The sequence below is a fragment of the Megalobrama amblycephala genome, linkage group LG6, assembly GCF_018812025.1.
Source record: "Megalobrama amblycephala isolate DHTTF-2021 linkage group LG6, ASM1881202v1, whole genome shotgun sequence".
NCBI classification, from domain to species: domain Eukaryota; kingdom Metazoa; phylum Chordata; class Actinopteri; order Cypriniformes; family Xenocyprididae; genus Megalobrama; species Megalobrama amblycephala.
Window position 1 is genome coordinate 31,277,885 of NC_063049.1, and position 21,474 is coordinate 31,299,358.

At 37.2% G+C, this 21,474-nt stretch overlaps 1 protein-coding gene across 2 annotated transcripts; it reads right to left on the reverse strand.

The window, feature by feature from the left end:
• Positions 1–15,626: 15,626 nt before the first annotated feature.
• LOC125269526 (ladderlectin-like) lies at positions 15,627–17,590 on the reverse strand. Of its 2 annotated transcripts, none has more exons than XM_048192413.1 (6): positions 17,504–17,590; positions 17,291–17,369; positions 16,945–17,039; positions 16,337–16,462; positions 16,073–16,181; positions 15,627–15,883 (listed from the first exon to the last, which is right to left on the reverse strand). In XM_048192413.1, exons 2-6 carry the CDS (start codon positions 17,349–17,351, stop codon positions 15,813–15,815), a joined length of 462 nt encoding a protein of 153 aa, XP_048048370.1. In that variant the 5' UTR covers positions 17,352–17,369; positions 17,504–17,590; the 3' UTR covers positions 15,627–15,812. The 2 variants fall into 2 exon arrangements, with proteins under 2 accessions (XP_048048370.1, XP_048048371.1); XM_048192414.1 differs by having other exon boundaries at positions 17,291–17,358; positions 17,504–17,542.
• Positions 17,591–21,474: the final 3,884 nt, after the last annotated feature.

Here is a 21,474-nt window from a genome sequence, read left to right on the forward strand (position 1 = left end):
ACTAGGTAATAACTAGGTAATAACTTATCTTAGGTAATAAATAGATAATAACTAGTTATTATCTAGTTATTACCTAAGATTAGTTATTACCTACCTAGTTATTACCTAAGATTGGTTATTACTTAGTTACTACCTAGTTATTACCTAAGATTGGTAATTACCTAATTACCTAGTTATTACCTAGTTATTACCTTGATTATTACCTAGTTATTACCTACATTGTTATTACCTAGTTATTACCTAAGATTTGTTATTACCTAGTTATTACCTAAGATTGGTTATTACCTAGTTATTACCTAGTTATAACCTAAGATATTTATTACCTAGTTATTACCTAAGATTGGTTATTACCTAGTTATTACCTAAGATAGGGAATAACTAGATGATAAATAGGTAATAACCAATCTTAGGTAATAACTAGATAATAACCAATCGTAGGTAATAACTAGGAAATAACCTATCTTAGGTAATAACTAGGTAATAACCAGTCTTAGGTAAAAACTAGATAATAACTAGGTAATAATCAAAGATTCGTTATTACCTAGTTATTACCTAAGATTGGTTATTACCTAGTTATTACCTAAGATTGGTTATTACCTAGTTATTACCTATCTTAGGTAATAACTAGGTAATAACCAATCTTAGGTAATAACTAGGTAATAACTAAGAAATAACTAATCTTAGGTAACAACTAGGTAATAACTAGGTAATAACCAAAGATTAGTTATCACCTAGTTATTACCTAGTTATTACCTAAGATTGGCAATTACCTAAGATTCATAATTACCTAACTAGGTAATAACCAATCTTAGGTATTAACTAGGTAGTAACTAGGTAATAACTAATCTTAGGTAATAACTAGATAATAACTAGGTAATAACCAATCTTAGGTAATAACTAGATAAAAATTAGGTAATAACCAAAGATTAGTTATTACCTAAGATTGGTTATTACCTAGTTATTACCCAGTTATTACCTAAGATTGATTATTACCTAGTTATTACCTAAGATTGGTTATTACCTAGGAGTTCTCAGTAGCAGTCAGTTTCGTTCCCTTACAAGATGTCAATGACGTTGAGTTTTGTTCCTTTACGAGATTTCAATGACAGTCGGATTTGCTCCTTTACAAGATCTCAGTGACGGTGAGTTTTGTTCCTTAACCCTCTGGGGTCTGAGGATTTTCTGGGCCCTGGAGAAGTTTTGACATGCCCTGACATTTGTGCTTTTTTCAGTTTTTCATAAACATATTAATGGAAAAAGTGTCATTACACTGTATTCAGCACAAACTAGGCTACAATAATATGTGAGGAACATGTATGTACATGTTTGTGTTTTTGAAGGAATAAAGTTTATGCATGGTTATTGAAAAAACAAAAAACTTAAGTCACTGAAATAAAGCCAAAAAAAATATATTAAATCTGTGTTCACAAGACTTCTGGGTATTGGAGGTTGTAGACTAGAGTTTTTGCTTCAGAATGATTTTATCAAATTATCCTGCCTTCTCCTTCATTTATAACAATATATTGATTTAGTTTTTGTAAGACACTTTTTGTCAAGAAACACAGTATGCGTGGAGGCGTGAATCATCAGGAATGATGGGTGATTTACACCTGAGAAGACAAAAGAATCGCATAATGACCTGTAATGACTTGCATAATAATGAGGCCTTTCAGTCAGGTAGGCTGTGAAAAAAACCCTCTGTGATAATGTCTCAAGCTCATCATGGTGTATATCAAACATACAGAAAAAACAGCAATACTGTGAAATATTATTACAATTTAAAATAATGGTATTCTATTATATACTTTAAATTATAATGTATTTCTGTGATCCAAAGTGTCTGAACAATTATGTTACCTCTATGGCATTTCATATAGCCTTTTAGCTTAAAAGCATGCACATTTGGAGAAATATTGATGGACTCTCATATGTTTGTCAATTTTCTATACAGAGGAGTAATATTTATTCAATATTTATTGTCATCACTATGAGCGCTGGATACTGTGTTTTCAATGCATACTTGCAGCCGGAGGGCGCTCTGTGCACATTTAGTCCACAAAGTAATCTAAAGAAGAACAGGACATTCCAGGAACTAACAAAGGCTTCCAGAGGTCGCTAACCATGGCTTTAACATGCAGATAAACACTTTTCAAGACAATAAATACACGATTGAGATGATTGTCGTGGAAATTCTCAATACAAATCTGACTTCACCACTGACAATTCAAACAACCTCCAGTTGTCAATATAATATATATAATACTCAGTACCAATACAGTACTACAGTACCTTCGAGGTAATTCCCGTCCCGAATATAATACAATACAATACTACAGTACCACAGAACCACAGTACCTTCGAGGTAATTCCCGTCTCGAATATAATACAACATAATACTACAGTATCTCGAGGTAATTCCCTTCTCGAATACTTCTAATACATTTCCAATACTTCGAGGTAATTCCCTTCCCAAAGTAAGGTGACGGCGTCCCGTCAAGAAGCTACTATCACTACCTCAATCACACATGAGCACACAGGTCTTTAGCATCTATACACTCTCACCGTCCTTCTCAGGTGTACGCTGGTCCGACACAGGATCATTAATACTAACTCAGAGTATTACAGCCTCACCCCGAGGGCGACTCTATAGTCTTCCAACACTATCACTGTCTCTGCTGTGGTCTTTTGAGCGTAGAATCTTTAGTACTTCTATTCCTTAGCTGCGCAGCATATATCTGACACGACTTCCAAGTTGCTCTTTGTAGAAATGAAGTTTTATTTACGTCCGGGAGGTCACTTGTCACAACAACAGAGTGAGTCTCAATGAATAGAAAGATACATGCACATTTAAGTCTTACAGTTGAGTAAAAATCAATGTCTTCATCACTGTGATTTGTTCTGGTGATTGGTTTGTAATGATCTAAGCTAATCATGTGACTGCGGTCTTTGACCTGAGCATCCTTAGTCTGCATTTTCTGTACATTTCATGTTGACATAAAATATTTCCATCACATTCCCCCCTCTGATCGTTTTTACACGATCACATTCTCAAATCCGGTTGCATTATCTCATAAAATGACTTGCTTTTGACCTTCATCTTCCCGTACAGTTTCTTTCTAAAATCCTCTGACTTCATCTTCAGCTCTCTCTGTTCTCCAAGTATCGAAAACTTTTTCCTCCAACTTAACCATTTGTACATACTGTCCTTCCCGCTCTCCTAATACTTCTTGAATTAACTTTTTTCATTAATGCATGAATACATTTAGCAGTACATAAAATTGCAAGTGCTATGATAAGCAGAATAAGTAATAAAAGCATAAAACAAACTTTGTAATTGATCCTAAAAATTGAGATAACATTATTACTGGAATTGTTATTGCACAAAATCAGAACCATTTGCTGGCCCAAAGTTGATCCCAGACTCCATGCTTGTCTGGCTGGCCCCACAGATGTCTCAACATTTTCATTTCAGAGATGTTGCGAGATCTTTTCAGCAGGTGTAGTTCCTCAGCTCTGTTTACGTGTTGTCAGGTTAGTGAGGTTTGCAGTCCGACACGTGAATCCAGGTATCATCCTCGGCAACCTTGATGGCAGTGTTGATTGTCAGGATTATTTCATATGGCCCCAACCACCTCTGACAGTGCCATGCCTTCCTCCGGAAGTCTCTAAACCAGATCCACTGTCCTGGACTCCTGGCTCGTAGGAATTTTGTGGTTCGTCATCTGAAACTGGCAAAGCAGCTTTCACCTGCGAGTAGATAGATTTGATAGCTTTAGTTAAAGACATCATACTTTCTCAATTGTTCATCAGTCGCCGCAAGTCCCTCCTGGGAGGAGGCTCGATTTCCACTCGCATAGGCCAACCTGTAAGAATTTCATGTGGGCTGAGGGCTGTCCTGGTCCCTTTTCAGGCTCTCATGGCCATCAAGACTATTGGAAAGGCTTGAACCCATGTCATACATGTTTCTGCCATAATTTTACACAATTTAGGTTTTTACAGTCTGATTTGTCCTTTCCAGTGTGCCACCATTTTGGAGTTTGTCAAATTTATTCTCAATTCGTTTGCCAATTCTGTGATCTCAATATCACTGATCAATCTTTCTGGTACTCCCCACCTTGGGATAACTTCTCTTATTTAGAGCTTTTGCTACAGTTGTAGCATCAGCTTTTCTACTTGGAAAACACTAAACCCACTTTGAAAACATATCAACAATGTCAGCTCAAAGAAATCACCGTGATGTGCTGAAAAGTAAGTTCTGGTGTGGGGTGGGCGGAGTAAGTTTGTGGCTTACTTCGTCTTCCCACGTTATTCGCTGCGCAGATATAACAGTTCTGACAGAATTTCTCTGCCACAACTGTAAATCCTGGGGCCTCCCAGGAAGTTCCAATTAGAATATTCATTGCCAATTTTGAGGTGTGGTCTGCCCCGTGAAACCACCAAAATTTAGATACAATTGTTTTGGCAGGAAAGGCTTTTTTTGTTGTTGTTGTTGTTGTTGTTGTTGTTTCTGCAACTTTGCATACCCCATCTTTGCATTTTGCACCCCCCTCCGACAAACGTTTTCTCTCATTGTTGCCATATTTTGAATTTCGATCAACGTTAGTGGGAACTGAATATTATTTCAAATGAGTCTTTCGTGACTGCATCAGCAGAGTGTGCACTGCATGTGGAATAAACACAGTTAAAGGGTGGAATGCCACCATATCAGAGCACGCTAAAACAACTTCAGTAGCGGCGGCTACCAAACGAAGGCACTGTGGTATTCCACGTACGACAGTGTCTAATCGTTTGAGGTAATATGCAGTTGGTCGACGACGATCACGGTGGGGTTGTGTTAAAACGATGGACATGAACCCCATTGTTTTTGGAAACAAAGAGCTCAATTTTTTTTTTTTTTTTTTTTTTTGAATAGTCAGACATGGTGCATTTGAGAGAGCCAATTTCAATTTTTCAAATGCAACCTGTCATTCCTCTGTCCATACCAATTTATCAGTTAGAAATTTCTGCTCATGAGCTGCTGTTAGTAAAGGATTTGAAATTTCTGCTTTATCTTGGATCCATGGCCTACAATATCCCATAACTCCCAGAAATTATAAAATTTGTTATTTTGTGACGGGTTCCGGAATTTTCTGAACTGTCTCAATTCGTTCAAATCCTAGCGCGCAACCTTTTGCTAAAATGAGGTGACCAAGGTAACTAACTTCCTGCTGTAATAACTGTATTTTTGATTTTGACACTTTGTGTCCATTCTCTGCTAAAACCCCAGTAATGCGCGCATATCGATCTCACAGGTGTTTCTGTTGGGAGAAAACAACATCAAATCATCTATATTCTGAATTAGGGTACTTCCCCTTGGGGGAAAGAATCTTTCCAGATTTCTAGAAAGTTCCCCAGAAAACACACTTGGTGATTCTTTTGAGATCAAATTTGGGTTTGTTCTCCTTGCTACACAGCCTGTGAACCTCGATTGCCTGCATTACGGATCTGCTTTTACCCCTTTTTGGTTGATGTAGTGTTTCCTACAAATATCCCAAGTCCAGTTCCCAGTTTTTAACTGGGTAGTGAGCCAAACTATCATATTTGCCCATGAACCTTCTTTCTTTTCCACAGAGATGTGGGCTAAACTGGTGTCTGATTGAGCAGGTGACATAAAATATTTCCATCACATGATGTATACATGTATTGCCTCAGAATTTACGTCTGAATAGCGCTGGCTCCGTGGGTGTGGCCGCATTTGTGGATAATGAGCTGAATCACGGGCGTCTGACTTTCTCTTTTCATACAGATTACATAAACAGAATTTTTGTTTTCAATTTGACTTACACGATTTAAAACCTGACATTTCAACGTTTCTTTAGACATAAGTCTATTTTTTTGTGATTAGTATTCAAGTTACAGTTACAATTTTCTGAGAACTATCAGATTGGACTTTGTTCAGAGGGAGACGACAGATCACACATCATGTTAGTTCCCTTTCAAAGGAACTCGCGCTGTGTAGTCGCTATGGGAACGCCTCTGTGTGATGTCGTCATGAAGCACGTATGAAATCTGTCCAATCAGGAGACGGTATGTCATAGGCGGGTGACGTCACTGACCAGGAACTATATAGCCGGCCCAAAAATACTCACATTCAGCTTCTGTGTCTTCATCAATCGCTACGTGTATCTTGTCTGTCTACCATCGTTGATTTTTCACTTGGTATTATGGCGTGTGAGCAACAGCAACAGTTTAGGAAGTGTGTTCTCCCTGCCCTCGTTTCATTACGGGTGGGGATACACACAACCTTTGCGTTGTCTGTTTGGGAGTGCAGCATGCCCAGGCAGCTCTCGAGGGGGCTGCCTGCTTGCACTGTGAGCAGTTTCCGATGAGGACGCTGCGCTCCCACCGAGCCCTCTTCGAGGAGGGTGGCTCGGTTCCCACTCCCCAGGGCTCGGGCCCCGCTTCTGCTGAGGCAGGGCGCCGTCTCATGTCTTGGGGATCGCAGATGGATGTAGCAGCGGGGTTAGAGTCGGGCCCAGCCTTATCTCTGCCCTCATCTGCTGCATCCGGTGTTTCAATTCGGAGGCAGGAAGCACGCGTTGCGGTTTCATCCCATCCCATGTTTTCACCCCGCAAACTTCCAATTACAGCAATGTAGTGGGTATGAGAAAACATGGGTATGGAGCGATGCCAAGAGTGGAAGAGACGCTTGCGAGCCATCTCTCTCCGCAGGCGGCACCTGGTGGCCACGGAACACCATCTATGGCTAAATCTGTCTGACATCAAGGACAGAGATAAGTCCTTTCTCTTGGATGCCCCACTGAATCCTTCTGGCCTATTCGGTGACACTATCAACACTGTCACCGAGAGGTTTCAGGAGGCGAGGAAGCAGGCTGCTGCTATGCAGAAGTTTCTTCCTCACAGTGCCCAAGTCCCCAACAATGAGGGTCGGTTTTGTTCCTTTTTGTTCCAAGACCTCAGTGATGGTGGCTTTTGTTCGTTACAAGATTTCAACGACAGTCGGTTTTGTTCCCTTACAAGTCTTCAGTGACAGGCGGCTTTGTTTCATTACGAGATTTCAATGAGGGTCAGTTTTGTTCCTCTACAAGACCTCAGTGATGGTGGCCTTTGTTCCTTTACAAGATCTCAGTGACGGTGGGTTTTGTTCCTTAACAAGATTTCAATAACAGTTGGTTTTGTTCCTCTACAAGACCTCAATGATGGTGGCTTTTGTTCCTTTACGAGATCTCAATGATGGTCGGTTTTGTTCCTTTACGAGATTTCAGTGACAGGCGGATTTGTTTCGCTACAAGATTTCAATAAGGGTCTGTTTTGTTCCTTTACAAGATCTCAGTGATGGTGGGTTTTGTTCCTTAACAAGATTTCAATGACAGTCGCTTTTGTTCCTCAGTGTCATTACAAGATTTCAATGATGGTCGGTTTTGTTCCTCTACAAGTCATCAATGATGGTGGCTTTTGTTCCTTTACAAGATCTCCTGTACAAGACCTCAATGATGGTGGGTTTTGGTCCTTTACGAGATTTCAGTGATGGCCAGTTTTGTTCCTTTAGAAGTACTCAATAGCAGTCAGTTTCGTTCCTTTACACAATCTCAATGATGGTCTGTTTTGTTCTTTTCCAAGATTTTAGTGACAGGCGGCTTTGTTTCATTACGAGCTTTCAACAAGGGTTGGTTTTGTACCTCTACAAGTCCTCAAAGATTTTGGCTTTTGTTCCTTTACAAGATCTCAGTGATGGTGAGTTTTGTTCCTTAACAAGATTTCAATGACAGTCAGTTTTGTTCGTGTATCAATGATGGTGTCTTTTGTTCCTTTACAAGACTTCAGTGAAAGTTGGTTTTGTTTCGATACAAGATCTCAATGACTGTCAGTTTTTGTTTCATTACGAGATTTCTATGACGGTCGATTTTGTTCCTTTATTACGCTACTTCCTGCTTCGCTACTGTACGGACACTCTTGCTTACAGCGTCACACTTTGCTCTATTGCTTTTATATTTTATCTCCTAATTTTCACTACAGCAAATCAGCACAGTGCTCAATCGAAAATCCTGGCAGCAAAAAACTTTTTAACTGGAAGATTGCTACAAAGGGAAAATTATATCCGACCAGCCTCCCACTGAGAGCAGCCATCAGCTTACATTCCGGAGAAGGGAAAACACAGCTGCCTACATTCAAAAGGATTCGAAAGAATATGCCTCTTCTGGTTGAAGAATCTACCTGCTGCACAAACTGCCACAGACTTCTATAAAGGATTGCAGTTCTTGAAACAAAGTTACTTGCGGGACTACCAAACCAGTAGGAACACACAACAGAGCTTCGTCATGGACGTCCTCAGCTCACAGCCGGTGAGTCCCATGATTCTAATGCTCCTAAACAGGCCATACTGAGTGCCGTAACTGATCAACATACTAATCGATGGCACAAACAGGGAGCAAGACCCAAAGGCACTCGAGACATCAGATTGTCAGGAGTATCACATATTGCTGCAGTAACATCCTCTACCCCAAACACTGGTTCCCTACCACCACCAATACATCTGGAGAACAGATTTGAAGTGTTAATGAATGTGGGTGGGAAATTTCCAAACATGATCGGACACAGATCAAATCAGGCAGCAAACACTGATGCAAACTGCCGCTCGACCTTGAGTGGCAGTTTGCATCAGTGTTTGCTGATGAAATATAAGACTGCAAATCGACTACCCCGCTAGAAATTTTACATTCCCAGAACATTCTCACAACATCCCCACTGGTGTTAAGGATGTTGTCTAGTAATGTTCATAGTACGTTCAGAGACGGTCATGATGTGGAGTTTGTTTAAGGTTTGGGGGAAGTTATTTGACGGACCTTCACAGAAAATTTAAGACTTTCTCTCAACGTTTAGGGAACTATATTTTCTTTGGAAATGTTCTCAGAACATCCCTGCTGCCCTTGTCAAAAATGTAATTGAAAATTAGCTAAACTGATTAACAAAGTGGCTATTCAAACAAAAACTAATGTTTCTTAAATGTCTTACAAAACAAAAGCTCTTTACAGGTAATTCCTAGAATAATGTAAGTACTGTATCACTGCATCAGCAACTACACAGTTACTATGGCCTTTAAACAAAGCAACATGCAGCAGAACGTCAGTGTTTCTGGATCATCACTGACTGAAGCACAGGCTCTACTCTCCAGCACAATGGTAACCTCACAAAACTCAGATAACAGAAACAGAACATTAAAGGTGATAAAGAGGATCTTTTCGTCGACTGAGAAACCAAAGACTGTTACTGAGTTTTTGAAATGAGTTTTTGAAACAACCCCCCTTCCTTTCGAGGGAACGCCTCCCAAAATTCGTGCACGAGTATTAGAACACGAGTGTTTACCACCGGCATTCGCTATATCGTGTTAGTGGATTCATTATGTCGGACTCACCGCAGGTAACTCATAATCTGTAGTTGTTACTCCTGTCTCCGGACAAAAACATTGCATGCGGCGCCTGTGGAGTGTGGAAAGTTACTGGAGCGCGAAGCCGCGCTCGTCTCTCACAAGGAACGTCATAGCAGTGATTGACAAGCCAGAGGGCCAATCGTTTATGCGATGATCGCGTAAACGATTGGCTGATGTTTTTAAGGCCCTACCTCGTGCACAGATGATGTATATTAATATTATTCAGTGCACCTAATAAATAGTCTTTTATCAGTTAGTAAAGACAGTTTCAAGTAATATTGCAAAAATGTATAAAACAAAACATCCTCTTTAGCACCTTTAAACACTAACAGATCTCTTTAGATCTCAGCATATTTTAGGCCAAAACATTTTTTTGTCACATACAGCATATGTCTCCTCACTATCCACTAGCTGCCTGTCCCCTGAACACACTGTAAAAAAACGCGGTCTCTGTAGTCGCCACAAGCTCCGAAAATGGCAATAAAAACAAACTGGTGCAGCCTGGACCACAAAATATAATAAACATGCTCCAGCCACAATAATGATTCTAAATTTGTGGTTTATTGATAAAGATAGCACCTTTCTGAAAATTTAATCTGACGTTGTCGGAGTTCCGGTGATCCAGGCGATCACCGGACGCTCAGCGCTTAGTACCCAGCCGAGAGCAGCCTTACCTCGGCTAATCCTTCTGACGTTTGCTGCTGGCTCTGTTTTGGCTGAGGGCAACGTTACGTTTCATAACTTTATATATGGCTATTTAACTTTTGTATCATACTAAAGCGCTGATTTTGTACGCTTGGCTGAATTGTTTGCTTTATTTCTTATTGTATATTTTATACCTTTTATAATGGCTGTTATTGAACATTAAAACTGACATTTAACAAAAACAGACAGGGTTGTGTTTTATGTTATATCCTATTTCATTTCATTACAGTGAAGATAATCAGAGTATGCACAAATAGTATTACACTTAATATTTTTGAAATGTAAAGGAAAAGAGGCAGGGTTGTTTAATATTTCATTTTGTTATAAATATAAGCAGACATTGCAGATAATCAATCACTCGTTGCCTGAGGCTATTATGTTTTTGTTTGTTTTTTTAAATAAAATGAAAAGAGGCAGAGTGGTGTTTTATAACAAATTTCGTTTTATTCTTGGCTAAAATATACATACAGAGATAATCGGTAAAGCCAGAGCGAGCTGAGTACTGTCAAGTACATGCTTTGAAAACACAATTAAAACAGACAGAGAAAATCTAATGTTAAAATGTCAAGAATCAAGAGCCCATCTAAAGCAAATGCTCACCTCCATAACGGTGACTTCAAACTTATTATTTTCTATAAAGAAGAAGGTGACATTCTCATGACCTTGCACAACTTTGCCTAAAGGTGATGAGAATTCTGGACCTTTACAGAATATTTGGGACACTCCTAAAACGTCCTCTTTTGGTAGTGAAAGTGGTGCAGTTTAAAGTTCCTTATATGACTTTAGGGGGACGTTCCATTTTGGTTAATTTTATGGTCACATAAGAATGTTACAAAGAGGATATTTGGGAAGTTTAGTTTAGTTCCCTAAACATTCCAAGAACATCTGGAATGTTCCCTGAAGGTCCACCAAATAACGTCCCCCAAACCTTAAAAGATCTCCACATCGTGTCCGTCTCCATCTGTCTTGAGTGTTGTATGTCAAATGCAAAAGAGCCACTCATTTCCCATCCTATACCAAGCCGACCATGGCAAACTGATTTATTCACTTGGAAAAGTGATGACTACATAGTGGTGGTAGATTACTACAGCCGTTACTTTGATTTGGAGAAGCTCAAGAGCACCACAGCTACTGCAGTGATCCTGAAACTGAAAAAATTATTTGCAGTACATGGGATCCCTGAAAAGGTTATCTCAGACAATGGGCCTCAATTCAGTTCAAAAGAGTTTGAAAACTTTGCTCATACTTGGGACTTTGTAGCTACACGTCACGAGCAGCCCACATTACCCACAGAGCAATGGGCTCAGTGAGAAGGCAGTACAAATTGCCAAATCACTAATGGACGAAGCAAAAGCGGACAAGAAAGACCCATATATCAGTCTGTTAGAGTACAGGAACACCCCAATAGATGGTTTCAAATCACCTGCCCAACTACTGATGAGCAGAATTTTACGCTCCATTTTACCAACAACCAGCCAACAGCTGAAACCTGAAACTGTCAATGGAAATGATATTCATGCAAGGCGTGAACAAAAGCACAATATCAAGGAAAGTACTACAACAGGTCTGCGAAACCACTCACACCACTATGAGTTGGAGACCATGTCCGAATTCAGGAATCGGGTAGCTGGAATTCTGCTGTAGTCATTCAACCTGCTGACACCTTCAGGTCTTACCATGTATGTACTGCAGGAGGCCAAGTCTTCCGCAGGAATCATCATCACCTTTTGCAAGATAAGACTACTGCCAGGCCCGAAATCTCTTCAAGCACTCTGCATACAGTACCCATGGACCAACCAAAGCAGACAGACACGATAACACTGATTCTGTTGCTCCACATTATGTCACCAGATCAGGGGTACGTTTCCCGAACAAAGATTTAAAACACTGCTGAACTACCGTAGTACGATGCATCATTGCACAAATCAACTAGCTAGTTCCCGAAACCGTATTGTCGCAAACTTGTCGTTCAACCACGTTGGTGAATGACGTCACGCAGGTGGTGGAGTAATAAGTTCTTTAAATGAATCTGTTTGAGATTGAATTAATGCTAGAATTTCTGCTATAAATTATGGACATGGCATTAAGTCCCATTGAACTCTATTGGTAACAACGGAACTTGCGACCATAGTTCGCTTTGGGAAACGCACCCCAGGATGTGAAGTGAAACCACAGTCGTCCTTGATCTATAATTGTAAAGGGTGTAGGCGGATCCCTGAAAAAAAAGAATAAAAGAAAAAAAAATTGTATTGTCCCTACCATTGTTGTTATATTTTTGTTCTTCTGTATACTGATTGTTGCATCGGTATGCTATACCTTAAGGATTTGCACAGCTACAATATTTTGTTCAATGACATAGTATGTCAAGCTTTCAAAGAAGGAGAATGTAATTCAAGTTGTTGAATATAGATTTGTAATTCTGATGTGTTATATAGTTCCTGCTGCCTGCATATAGGCACTAGGGGGCAGTGGGTGAATAGGATGTGATGCAGTGTATGCAAAGAAATGATAGAATAAAAAGGAAAACCGCACGTGTTGAAGCTGATTGAAGATTAGTCATCTTTTCACAAATAATACACTCACCAGAGCGGTGCTGTCCAAATAAAACAGCGCAGCGCGAATCACATTGCTCTGCAGAAGTTCAGCTGGTTTTCCCTTAACGTAAGATAATGAAGATAAAGAGAATGAAATTAGACATTTCTTTTGCTTATTATCTTTCATATTGTAGTAGACTACATGTAGGCTAGCTACTGTAGCCTAGTATACTATAGTTTTTACTACAGTAAACTGTAGTGTATATTAGTATAATACCCTATATTGAGTATTTTGTTTACTATTGTTGTTCTGTTAGGTTTCATCTATAGAATTACCACAAAAAATGAATTCAAGTAATTTACTATAGTGTGGTTCAAAAACACTATAGTATTTACTAGGGCTGGGTAAAAAATATCGATTTCTCGATTTTAATCGATTCTCATTTTTATGAACCGATATCGATTCTTAAATACCAAGAATCGATTAGTCTAGTCTGTTTACAGTTTATGAATGAACAGAATAGCCTATGTAGCGCCTCCCATCCAATGAATAGCAATAATCTTGGTGCTTTGTTACTTTTGATATGAAGCAAAGTCTCAGATTTTAAATGATGTCCATATTATTATGAGATTCAAAAAATAAATACCGTTTTGGTGCTGTTTAATGTGGCGTGACAGATCACTGTAACGCCTCAGTTAAAGAGAAGTGGCAGCAGGAGCGCATTTGAACATCCTCTCCTCCGCTTTAATACCAGTTACAGCGCGAAATAAACACGACTAAACATCTGAAGGTATGTTAAAATATACAGCACAATATACCTAAATCTGTATCATGTCTCGAGTAATCGCTCAATCAGTGTTTCAACCTCGGAAAGACGTCAGTAAAACAGCTTGTAAACAATGTCACGTAACGTCACATTTACCTCAGAAAACATATTCAGTGACCATAAACTCATTGGTCAGCTAGAAAAGTGTACTCTAGAAAGCAACATTCTGATAAATATAACTATGCACCGTTACATATTCATTATAATATTTAATGTTTTTCAATATTTAATGCATGTTTGAATAAATCAGTTATGCCAGCCACGATTTAAATGTTTATATATATGAATTGGAGTAGAAATATGATTATGTAATTCTAAACTTTATTTATAATAAAAACATCATTGAGTGTAATTTAAGTGTTTGTATATAAATAAGTTAATTTAATTTTCAATGTTATTATAGTATTATTATAGTCTGTTATATAGTTCATCAACAATGAGCAACCACATCCATTTGATCAGATTCTTTTCTCACAATTTTTTTATAACAAACGTGCTTTAGAAAAACACAGTTACAACAACTGGAGAAAAAGAAAAGTTAAAACATCAAGGGTCAGGAGCCCAAGGGTCACATTACCTCTGTAATGGTGACATTTATAAATTTTTATAAAACATCAACACAAACATTAATAATATTTGTATGAAAGAAATAAAGTTAGAGTGGTTTGTAATAAGTGAAGATGCAGAGATCTAGAGAGATCTGTTAGTGTTTAATGTTCTGTTTCTGTTATCCGAGTTTTGTGAGGTTACCATTGTGCTGGAGAGTAGATCCTGTGCTTCAGTCAGTGATGATCCAGAAACACTGTCTTTCTGCTGCATGTTGCTTTATTTAACGGCTGCAGTAACTGTGTAGTTGTTGATGCATTGATACAGCAGTTACATTAGCTCATGCATGTGCTGTTAATGATTTATTGCAAGAGATTTGCATTTTAAAGAAAAGGTTTCAAAATAATATTCCAGGAAATACCTGTAAAGAACTTAACACCAGTGGGTGTAGAATGTTCTGGCAACGTAAAATTTCTACCGGGAAAATCTAGTAACGTTTCCAGAACGTTCAGAAACGGTCACGATGTGGAGTTCTTTTAAGGTTTGGAGAACGTTATTTGGTGGACCTTCAGGTAACATTCAGGACGTTATGGGAATGTTTAGGGGACTATTACTATAGGACGTTCTGATAACTTCCCAAATGCCCTCTTTGTAATGTTCTCGCATGAGCATAAAATAACCAAAATAGAACGTCCCCCTTAACTCATATCGGGTACGTTATTAAATGATCAACAGAGGACTGTCCGGGAACATTCTGTTAATGTCCCAAATGTCCTCTTTGTAACGTTCTTTTTTGACCATAAAATAACCAAAATGGAATGTCCTCCTAAAGTCATATAAGGAACCTTAAACTGCAGCAATTTCATTACCAAAAGAGGACGTTTTAGGAACGTCCCGAATGTTCTGTAAAGGTTCAGAATCACCTTTAGAGAACTTTTAGGGAACGTTGCGCAAGGACACGAGAACATCACCTTCTACGTGGGTATTCTGTTTATTGTGATTTTGAAATTTCCAACTTGCAAGGTAATTTTTTCCATCCTTTTCACATTTTCATCACTACTTTTTTGCTTTGGGGCACCTAAACAAGTGCCTCTTTTCATCCATCCATCTTTGCGTTGTTAACATCTGCGTCATTCTATAATTTATTTATTTATTCTTGTATTTATTTTACTACACTCTTATTGCTCTTAAAATTAATTCCCAAGTGGTGATTTGGAGCCTACTCTGCACAAGGGACGTCACTAGACTTTTTTTACTGGGGCTTGAGCTGAAAATGTTGGTGATTCAGATTTGTTCATACAGTTCACTCAATCATTGCAGAGGTTTCTCAATGCAAAAAAGCAATGGGATACTTTAAAAGACAGAAAACAAAAAGAGCGCTGGATGAGGTCGATATTTGCCTTTACAATCTATTAGGAAACAAATGTGCAAATGACTTGTAGTGTTTGTCAGTGATGAAGCAGCTTTGTGCAGTTTGCTTAAACCCCCATGGTGATGACATCATTTAATTCCTTTATAATAACCATATCCTCAAACCTTGCAACATAATATGTTCATATTTGTATGCATGAATTTTATTTAACTCAACAACACACATGATTTGCTGTATCAATGCTTTTATTTATTAGAGGAGTGTTTCAGAGAAGGTATTGAAAAGAGATTAAAGCTTAGATTAAAATGAAGTTTCATTTCAGAATAACATTTTTATGGTAAAGGTAAGATCAGAAAGTTTACAATCAACGTAACTGTGGAGCAGCATAACTGCATATGATCTCACAGGTCTATAACACAAACGTAGCTTATGCCTGGGTATGAACAGGGTAGATCGTTCCAGCAACGGTTAGCTGTAGGATAGAAAAAAAAAATAAGTTCATCTGATCATTATAGTGGTGTTAGAATCAAAATAAAATAGAATGATCAACCTACGGCACTTTGTGAAATCCAAATGAGCCATTTCATGTTATTTTATAATCTGAAATTATAGTATTGTAGATTATAATTGGAAGTATTCAAAAATCAGACTGCATTCTTACAGGTCCAGTTGATCTCCAGACAGTTCTCAACACCGGCACTGTTAGGTTCTGTAGAGCACCAGTTGGTATAGTCAAACACAGTTCCATCACTCCACACCCACTGTCCTTCCTAAAGAGCAAAGACAGTGATTATAAGAGCACACTGTACAGCTAATTAAGTTCAGCTTTAAACCATCTTCATTAGAAACTTTGCAATTACTGTTTAAAGCAGAAATGTCAATCTAGACAAACAAAAAGGTCTCTTTAGGACACAATTTAACTTACTACTTCACCATCATGAGCACCAACCCAAATATGTGCGGTAGAAGATGGCAACAGACTCAGCAGAAATTCATTTTCCAGTTTATTATGCACAGATGCGAGATGCGCATCAAGACTTTGGCAGTTTCTCTAAAAAGACAGATTTTTTATTGTCAATACAAAATATAATCTTTTTAGCATAAAGCATAAGTGACTTTTTAAACAACATTTTAGTCTCTTTCAAACAAAGTCTGCTCTGATCAATTATTTCCTCAGTATCTATTTTCTGTATTATTTATTTGCAGAAAAGAAAGCTTTAAAAATAATCTGTGTCTTTAATATCATTTGATTCAATTAAATTATTGTTCACATACATGCTTTTACATTGTACTTATATTTAAAAAATATGTGCATGTAATTACAGCTTTAATTCATTTCTATAATTAGATCGATGATTACACTGTTGACCTTCCTTTACAACTTAACCTTCAACCTTAAATCTACCACCAAAACTGTTCCTAACCTTACCCGTAGTATTTTACAATACAGGATCAAAATAAGTACATTGTACCTTATTTATTTATTTATTTGTAGTTAAAGACCAAATCACCTTGTTGTAACTAACACATTACCTCTGCTGTGACCCAGTTAACCGTCTGAGAGAAGAATTTGAAGCATCGGAGTCCAAAATTTGTCCATCCAGCTGGGCATTTAATGATTAAATCAACTGCATCCAGTACATAAATGTTAGGGCTTTTGTAATGTTCACAGCAAAGAAAAAAAAAAAATGTTTCTATTTTTTATTATTTTATATAGCTTATGTTTGTCTGATTATGTGCCTAAGTGATGTGTACTTTGACACTGTAAATCTCTCATTAATCATGCAAATATTAGAAAAATGGAATATTGCACATTTTCAAAATGCTTTAAAAATGGAATAGCAAAGGTTTTTACAATTAAATGTTTTTTTTTTTTTACCTTCTGCATTCCCCATGGAGACGATAAGGAAAAGAAGCATTAGACTTCTCAGCATTGCCATGGTGAACCTGAAATGAACCTAAAAATTAATAAGTAGGAAAAGTTAAATATTTGCACTCATATACTGCACACTGTGGATTCTCAATGTATTTTAAAGAGAAAGAACAAAGACACTTTAGAAATTCTTTTAAGTAGGTTCATCCAGAAACTTACCTGGTTTGGTTGTTGCCTTTAGAATCTCAGAGGAAGATATTGTGAAGTTCCAGAAAGAGCCCTTCTTTTATACTTTACTTAATGTCAGGTGTCATGAGGATGATATTTGATATGTAAATATTTTGTACATGTGAAATAAATCCAAATATTGGAGAATGGGGTAAGATGAGCCTGTAGAAATGTAAATGTTAGGTTAACTAAATATATCGTTCAACAACCTCACAATTCCGCCAGTGTATGTAGGCCATGTGTGTGTCTCAATCAGCTCCATAAAATAATATGTTGGCTTGGCTCAACAAAACAGTTAATGCAGATTGCGTTAATATTTTTGAGTTATGACAACTTTTAATGAAATTATTTTCATCCAAAAAACTATACTGAGTTTGAAGAACATATACTAAGGAATTTAATCTGTAACAAACACAAATTACAAAGGTAATTACTCCAAAAAAAATTAAGTCGCTCCAACTTGAGTTGTAGTTCTGGATAGTGGCAATGGACTATATGCACGGAGCGTTCTTTAGAACTTCCGCATTAATATAAGCCAGCTCGATAACTTCCGGTGAGATGTCATTTGCTGGTGTGTTGAGCATCAGTAGTGTAATACTTAGTTTATAATCAGAATATAGTCACTTAAATTAGTTATTCAAACGTAAGACAGCTTAGAAAATAAATAAATAAAGACGTACCTAATTGTTCCTCCTCGACTAAATTCAATTCGACCATTAGTTTTCACACTTTTATGTGAAAAAAAGCTTCAAAAATTAAATATTTATTGTGCACTTTAGTTAGATTAATTGAATAAAATGTGTGTTTTCACAAGTGTGCTGAAATCATTGATCTTGCGCTGCACTTACTGACATCTGCTGTGATTACAAAGGGAGAGCGCGGTGCTCGCTTTCTGTGTAATTAATTCACAATAAAAGTTATTGTTTTTCATAGGATTTTGTGAGTATTTCATACATCACATTGACAAAATGTTTTTTCAAACCTAGTTATTTTATAATGTTTAAAGGCAGGGTAGGTAAGAAATTTTGTTCCAAATTTGTTTAAACTTTCTATATATATACATGCATAATTAAAATGTAAGAACTCTGGTAAAAAGAGTATAAAAATCGAGTGACTCTAGACCGTTTAATCTGTATTAAACACAGCTCATTATTTCCATCCGGGACGAAACATAGGATTGGCTTAGGCGGCTGTCACTCTCTCGCAACCATGGCAACCACCCTTTTGCCACACATGACCTGCCCACTTGCGCGCGCACGTTTGATTTGGGGAATCCAAGAGGCACGGATCCTAGGAATACCAAAACAATGGCAGAGAAACAGCAAGCTAAATTCACAGTATCGGCCTATGCAGTTAGTGAAGGCAAACCAGGCAAAAAAAGGAAGACAGTAACAGTACAAGAAAAGGCAATGAACAAAAAGTCTTTGGATAAACAAAGAAATAAAACGCGAGTTAATATCGGCGTGGCTTTCCAGCGATGGCGAGAACTGAGGGAACTCAAGGGGCTGAAAAGTGACTCCTTGATGGCTTTATTTCTGCTGGACAGGTAAATCTTTCTTTTTGTATTTTGATCATACATATTTTTTTGTTTATTTTTTCATGAAGCATGTGTCATTAGCACACGTAGCTGCGTAATATAGCTAACATAACATTACTTAGCGAGCCGTAGTAGAGACGATAAATAATGATAGCTATAGTGTTGAATTGTGCATAATTTTACCCTCTGTCTAAGTCTTTTACCATGTTCACCTGCAAGTTTACCTGCACGTTTTTTTCGCCTTTGTTTTGTTTTTATATTCTCTACCTATGTTTACTGATGTCTTTATCTTGTATCTGTGTGTGTCGTACACACTTTGTTGTATGTGTGTGTTATTATTTTGTGTCTGCAATGCAGTTGTGAGTTGATATTTGAGTGTATGTTACTCTGTTGATCTGTAGAACAACGTATATGTTATGAATCTTACACGAAATTCATCTTCATCACAGTGTAAATGATGGTAATGGAAAAACGTGTATCATGCAACCTGTTTTTAGCTTTGCCTTATAGATAACTAGCTCGTTAGCGAATCAAAAAATATATATTTTAAACTTTACCAATATCAATATGCTAGCTTGATAGTGAGTACTAAAATACATCTTGTTTGTTTATCTTCATAATTTTAAAGTTATTTTTATTACATGTGATTCTGACATGATGTCACTACATGCACTGTGCTCCTTCCTCTCCGCTCGTCTCAGGTAAATAATGCGTCTTCCAGCTCAGTGGTCGGAGTCACACGTTCATGCGTTTTGGGGGCGTGGCTTTGGAAGGAGCCCAGAAGGGAGGGGGTGGAGTGAATGGAAATAATGAGCTGTCTTTAAAACAGTCGTGAGAGGTCTACAGACACTCGATTTTTATACTTTCTTTTTCAGAGTACTTACATTTTAATTATGTATTGATATATAAATAAAGTTTAAACAAATTTTGAAAAAAAGTTTTTTATACATTTTTTTGCCTACCCTGCCTTTAATATTTAGTCAAAAACGAAGTGAAAAACGTTTAGAGGAAATGGCTGATATGTGCGCAAATAAATGCTACTTTGCCGCCACCTGCTGGTTAAAGTGCTAATTACTGTCTTTTTTATTTTTAAATAAGTGTTTTTTCTCAAATGTTAAATTTCCTACATTTTTAAATGTTCGGTTTTACAATGGGAACAATCTCAGAAGGATGAACAAATTATATTTGTGGTCATCGCATTAAAAATAACATTTAAAGTGCTGGGGAAAAAGTGTGTGTGTGTCTAATTACAGACACGGCATTTTTAAACAGTCCCAATAGCTTCGTCTTTATTGCAATCAATAAAACTGGTTTATTGGCAAATTAGGTAAATGTAATAACTGCATTAAAATATAAATACAACATTAAAAAGTCAACCATAGATGGTTTTGTGTCGATGTACAACGACTACAGAATGAACGGCTAACAGTTCACCGGAAGTGCCCGAGCTGGATTAACGACAACCAGGAAGTAACCCGTGCATATAGTCCATTCTAGACCTAGAAGGTAATAAGTTACGTCATCAGTTTATGACTCATCAGTTACCTTTTACAATGCACAGTTTAGCGCATTCGTCTTGTAAATTAATGTTCTATATTTGGTGTAATATCATTAGTAAACATACTGTAGGACTGAAATGTTTGTGGAATGTGCTTTACTGAGCAGAAAAAATGTGCAAATTGCTCTATTAGCTGCAGATTACTGGTCACCACAGTATGCATAAAACTATATTTAAGATTAAATTTGAATTTGTTCATTAAAAAAATGTTTTATTCGACATACATAGCAGTGATACTAGTCACTAAAATGTAATTGTAATTTAATTGAAATCTGGAAACCATAAAGAATACATTTTTCATTTTTTTAAATAATTATATTTTGTTTACCTTCATTAGGCATTCACAACAGTCATAAATCATTACAATTCAAGTCTAAATTGTTTGTTAAAACATAGCCGTTTTTCTCATTAAACATACAATATAATACAATATTTATAATATTCATTTTCTCTTTATTCATTAAAAAGCATTGCATAGGCACATATGGTAGTCATAGTCATTACAATTAACAATGTTACACAATGCCTATTAAATAATGCTACACATTTTCCGTAAATGAGTCCTGTACCTGTCGCAACATTCCCTACTCTGCCATCTCTTATAAAATATATTTTTTCTCATAATAAAATCTACAGTTCCCAACAAATGTATTGTTTAATGTAAAAAATGTTAAGAATTAGCACAAACAGTCGATTCATTAAACAAGCTATTTCCTCACAAGAGCATTTAGTGTAGTAGTGAAGCCTCTCCTCCACTGACATTCATAAAAAAAAAAAAACAGCCTCTAGTCTCCTTCTCTGCATACCAACTTTTTTAGACTAAGCTGTTTTTATGCTTTTTTCGGCTAAGGTTGTAGGCTTTCCTTC